This window comes from Barbus barbus (genome assembly GCF_936440315.1).
Source record: "Barbus barbus genome assembly, chromosome: 15".
Classification (NCBI taxonomy): domain Eukaryota; kingdom Metazoa; phylum Chordata; class Actinopteri; order Cypriniformes; family Cyprinidae; genus Barbus; species Barbus barbus.
The window spans coordinates 30764001-30770000 of record NC_136743.1 but is presented as its reverse complement, the minus strand read 5'-3'; the positions used below and the strand labels follow the sequence as shown (position 1 = coordinate 30770000).

The following is a 6000-nucleotide window of genomic DNA, read 5'->3' as shown; positions in this document are numbered from 1 at the left end:
GTTAAAATCGATCCATTTTGTCTTAAATTAATAACATATTTGCATTTATATATTTTATAGTTTGTATTTCAGCTAATTTAATCATGGTCTAGTTTATTTCAGTAAACCATCTGCTCATTTATATGAATATGATAAAAGATGGTAAGATATAAGAATAATCAATAACAACTCTGTAGACAGCGAAAACACTGCCTCTGATAATTAATAGGCAACAGTGTCTTTAATCTGTGAACGATATGTTTTGAACTCAAAACAATGTGATTTATTCCAAGCTTGCAAGGTAGATCCAATGAAAAGTGTTGTAATCCCTTTTGAAGTGTTTGTAATGAAACAGCTGTTCAAATACATTTGCAATATGAATCTGAAAGAAAAAAAAGACAACAAAATGTGGGAAAAAAACTGCAAAAGAAACAAACTATTTTAGTTTCTAAATAGTCTGATGCAGTGCAATAAATGCAATATAATAATATACAGTATATCTGCATCTAATCCACATTGCATTAGTTGAGCGTATATGTCTTCATACACACCTCCACTGATCACACTTGTAACACCGCTAGTCATTCTTTCAAATCCTGATCTCATGCTTTCATTTGGTTTAAGCAAACAGTATAACAGTATAGACTTAAAAACCCCTGTAATGTGGATACATTGCTTCACTTGTCATTCCTCCAGTGGGTCCCTGAGGAACATCACTATAAGAGGTGATAATGACATGAAACATACAGACAGAATAATGTGATGCTTGCATAACATATCCCATAAATATCTCACACGAGACATTATTCTGTTGTTCTTTTATAGGCTACTCATCTCCATTTTAATGACATGAGAGTTTAGAAATATGCTGCTCCATTTTGTTCCATATTTAATTAAGTGTCCTTTTCTTTCTTCAATAGAAAAGCAGAATGAAAGACAAATAGCAAAGATAATAACAAACAGAATGAAGTGAATTTGTCATGAACAATACACTACTTTAACAATAAACTCTTTATCATCAACTAAAATGAGCATTTGGGGACTTGGAAGAGCTGCTTTTAGATGGAAAAACTGGCACTGAACAACAAAGATAAGAATATAATAATAGAAAAAAATGCCTCGAACACAACAATGCAAGTCAAACAAACATCAGAATTTTAGGATGGATATATATCACCGACCGCATAGACCATATATACTGTATAAGCTCAAGTCATGAAATGTTGATCTTTAATATCAAATCAGAAGTGTATGAATCCATTGTGGATATTAAGGTAACTGCACATTAACTATTAAATACTCATGTTACCAGTGAAATGATAATGATGACATGCATTTAACATTTGTTTTTAATCCAGTTGTGCACAACTCACACTTGCCATTGTGGTTTACAGTATTTATGTGGCCAAACTGTAGATCAAAACAAAACTGACTATTAATATCCACAACTGTTCATATCAGCAAATTAATTATAAAAACAAATGACGTTTTGAAACTGATACGTGTTTGCTCATAGGGGTGTGCGATATTGAAAACAAGTTATATCTCAATATGTTTTTGGATTTTTTCGATAACGATAATTAGATGATATTTTGCAGAGTGTGTTATTGTGCTGATATCTGACTACCGTGGACAGCTGCAGTGTTTGATATTCTTCATATTCTGTGTGGTCACTTCACATCAGTGATTAATTCATCTTTTCATTTAAGTTTAAATTAATTTTTACCTTTAATAAAGCTATTTTTTCTTTTAATCTTTTGAGTCAAATTGTTACATTTAATCAGTCAATTAAGATAATACACATTTAGGCTTTTACCAAACAAATGAAAATGAATCTTTGCAGAAGTTGCATCTGAAGTGGCATTTCGATGTATTTACACGCTCAGAGGGACATGGAGTGCTTTAACCATGCAGTTACAAATGCATATTTGTTTTGACATTTTAAACATAAAATATTGAATACTGATATTATTTAAAAAATGAAAATAGACTTTAAATGTGAAATTAAAACCACCAGTAGGTGGCAGAAAGTCACTGGTAATAAGTGAGTCATTGCGACTGAACCGAGTCATTTAAAGGTTGATTCATTCAGGAAGGAAACGAGTCATGTTGCTCAGAGACGCAAATCACTGCTGTAGCTGTTTGGAATTATTTTTTGTTGGCGAAATGGAGCAAAAACAGGCAATATAGTGTCTAAAACGTATGTCTCTTAATATTAACTTATTTATTGAACTGTTGTATAAAAGCAATATCATATTTGTAATCGTGCTTATTTTTGAAGAAATAACGGCATGAAACGTAGATATATACATTTTCTGCCCCCATATCTTGAATTTTGCGATCATTCTTAATGCATTTAGACAGAATCATGCAGTGAATACACACTCTAAATGCGCACGTGCACTGTTTATCGCAGACCATATATCACACACACCTATTTGCTCATAAAACAGATATCCCTATATTTAAAAAATGTTGTCCATTTGCTTGAAACATGACCATACATATCGAAAAACACAGATTCTTTAGACTAATAAAAAAACAACTGGGGAAAATATGTATTTTAAAGCTAGGGTGGGCCGTTTCTGCGCTAGCGCCAACTAGCATAACTACAAAACAAAACAAAAAAACACTTTGCAAATGCCTCTTTCACATCACAAACACAGCTCTCTTACGGCTCTGTAAGTGAAGGCATGTCTCAACAGGCAAAAGAAGGCTACTTTCAATAAAAGCTCCAAAATATCATGAATACTTTTAACTTGGAGTTTAACTTACCTGTCAAGAAGAAACTCGGCAAGTTCGTCATATAGATTGAAAACCAAACATTCCATCAAATTCCTCCATCTTGTAAAAACACTGCTAGTGTTTATCCTTGTTTTACCCCGTTGTCTGTCTCTGTGTATTTTAGCAAGTTTTTTAATTTTACTAGCGCATCTGTAATGGAATCAGAATTTCCTTTTCCACATCAGCTAAACACCCTCTGGCTCAGCTGCTGCAGAAGCCACGCCCCCAAACTCTCACTATTGGCTGTGTTGAGGTATGCAAATAGATTGACAGACAGGCCGGGCATCCAATCATTGCATTCGGAACAATTCATGGTCCTAAGCCTTCCACAGTGGATGTTCATATTTTTATATGTAGACTACTTTAATTTTAGATGTGAAGAGGCTTTATATTTCTGGAAAAAAATGCCTAACCTACCTTTAAATGAGGTAGCTAGTTATTAGGACCGCAGGGCAGCCTGGGGTTGAGCGCTTTGCTCAAGGGCAGTTATGTTTGAGAGCTTTTTATAAAGTCTAAATGAAGAACTCCCTCAATATGGGGAAGCTTATTAGCATATATGCCACTGGAGAGAGAGAGATAAATCACTGCTACAGTTAAAGGCTCATATCATTCAAATTCTTGTGTTAATTTAGGACATGCAAAGTGCAGACAGAAAGCAATTTCATTGATGGCAGGTACAGTGTCCAACAATATCAAGAATCAAATCATTTACATTTTTTCATTTTGCAGGTGCAAAGCATCTCTCAATGCAACTAAGGAACACGTTTTAGTTAGTGTGTGCATCATCTGGGAATCAGTCCCACAACCTTGGTGTTGCTCTCTACCAGCTGAGCTACTGGGATACAAGCATCATGTGAGCTGTCTTTGGTAGCATCGCTGCTCAGTTGCATGAAGTTTAACTTGGCTCATAGTTACGTCACTGGACATTGCTAGCATGCATTATTTTAGGCCATTAATGTCTATTCTATTTATGAAGAGATAGACCAGCAGGCCATAGAAGAGCTTCCAATGTTTTGATTCCATGAACGAGAGAGCCTTCATACATAGACGTTTCTGAAAACACCTCCTCATGTTCATGCCCATGAAGCAAATTAGAGTGACCAACACTATGTTTTCTCACTATATTACCTGTGTGCATCTCCAAAACTTGATAATGGACACTGAGAGATAACTTGTGGAATCCTTGTTAGATTTCAAATCTCTGAAGTTATACCTGTTTTCCAGGCCAGCATGAAACAGTATGTGACAAAAATAAAGCTCACATCTTATCTGTCCGACAGCACATCAGACCTTCTGTAAAGCTTGTCAGGTTTGCTGACAGAAGGGAGAATGACTGTCCTAGAGTAGTATGTGCTTTTATTGGATTATGTTCCAAGATTTGTATTCTGTGTCATTCATAAAACCAAAAGCTTTCCAAAATACCTTGACACACACAAATCCAAGCTGCATCTCTGTTCAGCTGAGGCTAATCTTCCCTGTACATCTCTCTCTCTCTAAAAAATGAATGAATTAATTAAAAATAAATAATTTTCTGAGCCATAATTCAGACATGTCCCAAAATGCTGGTAACGTGGTTGGAACTATTTCAAACCCCTTAAATGAATAGAAAACTCATTTGATATTCAGTTTTGCCTTCAGTTTTCTTTAGGTTAATGAAACAGATCAGTGGGCATTGTGTAGGTTTGTTTCTTTAGATAACTGTGTAAAGTCAAGTATCCCATTCTTATGCTGATGTTTGGAAAACGAAAGACACAAACAAACACAGAAACACAGTAATGTAACATCTTTGGAAAAGCACAGTAAATCCATATCTTCATACAATTTTAATGTTTTCATCACATGAGAACACAAAAAAGGTCCAACAAATCAGACCTCGGTTAATATTTTTATAGAACCTTTTTTTTTTTTTTTCATTGACATGTCATGACATATAATAAAAGTCTCATTTCCAATTGTCCAGTTGCCACTTATCAAGTGTGTAGAGTCAGCTCAAAACAAGAACATCCATAAAAGTATATGGAGTGTTGCAAAAGTGCATGTCAATTTCATTTAATGTAAAACTGGTATATACTGTACATATTAGACACAACGTTGTTACAGTAAGAGAAGGGCATTACACATCAGTCAGCCATTGACATGCTCCTGACAGCATTTGTGTAGCCAAACCCAATGAGACAAATGGAGACAACAGAGAATAAATGTCCTCGCCCTCTTTCATATAGAAAGAAACATTCCAGACACATCCAGACTTTAGCAAGCAGTAAACATTAAAAACAGAAATATACAAGTCAAAGTGGACAGACAGCAGTTTAACTGTGAGAAATGACCTCAGGATAAGAGAAGATCATTTGGAATGGATTACTGCTGCTTTTGTATTGTTCTGGTCTTGCATATATTCAACATATTATTATTTATATTTCACACAAACGTTTGATGTTCTGGTCACATGAGGCTGGCTGGGCTGGTGATGATCGCTCAGTTTTCCTGATATCATCTTGTTTTGTGAGCCCAAATACTTTCTCATATCTCTTCAATCTGGTTTCTTTTGCAATGCCCAAACACATTTATTTTTAACAATAAAAATTCAAGACTCTTTACAAGAAAAGGAAAAGCAAAACATGAAGGATATTACTTACAAATAGGTTGTTGGAACACTGAATGTCAAACATCTTTTACCCTTCATTTCTTTATAAATGTTTAACTGTGTGCAACAGAAAAATGCAATGTTCATATATTTATTGGGTCATGATGGGGTCTTGATTATCTTCCAGGTGGTTCTGTTGTTAGCTGCTGTGCAGACTCAGACTGTGGTTCTGAAAAACGAAACACAATTAATCAACACTTTATCAGCTTCTTAATTCTGCACAGATGAGAATGTGTTCACACTGCGCTTGTGTGAACATTCACTTCAACACACACTCTTAAAAATAAAGGTGCTTCACGATGCCATAGAAGAACATCTGAAGAACTTTTCTGCTTCACAAAAGGTTCTTTGAGGCGAAAAAAGGTTCTTCAGATTATAAAAAGGTAAGAAAGAGATGGAAGAGTGCATGAATCAGGCAGACTTGAACAAAGAACAATCATTTCATGTTTTCATATTTATTTATTGTATGACTGTTTTGATTTAGAAAAAAACAAACACACACAAGCTTGCTTCAGGCAGCTCTGGTTTAATGAATTCTAGTAAAAATATCTCAAAATAAAAAGAGAATCTAAACATGCACAGGCTGATTACAG

General features: G+C 34.8%; 1 protein-coding gene across 1 annotated transcript in view; it reads right to left on the bottom strand.

The window, feature by feature from the left end:
- Positions 1-4568: 4568 nt before the first annotated feature.
- Positions 4569-6000, bottom strand: part of LOC306880784 (zinc finger protein 521-like) — a 93097-nt gene continuing 91665 nt past the window's right edge. Inside the window, exon 7 of the mRNA XM_079434545.1 lies at positions 4569-5576. Within this exon, the coding sequence (XP_079290671.1) occupies positions 5547-5576 (30 nt within the window). The 3' untranslated portion in view covers positions 4569-5546. The remainder of the gene's footprint in view (positions 5577-6000) is intronic.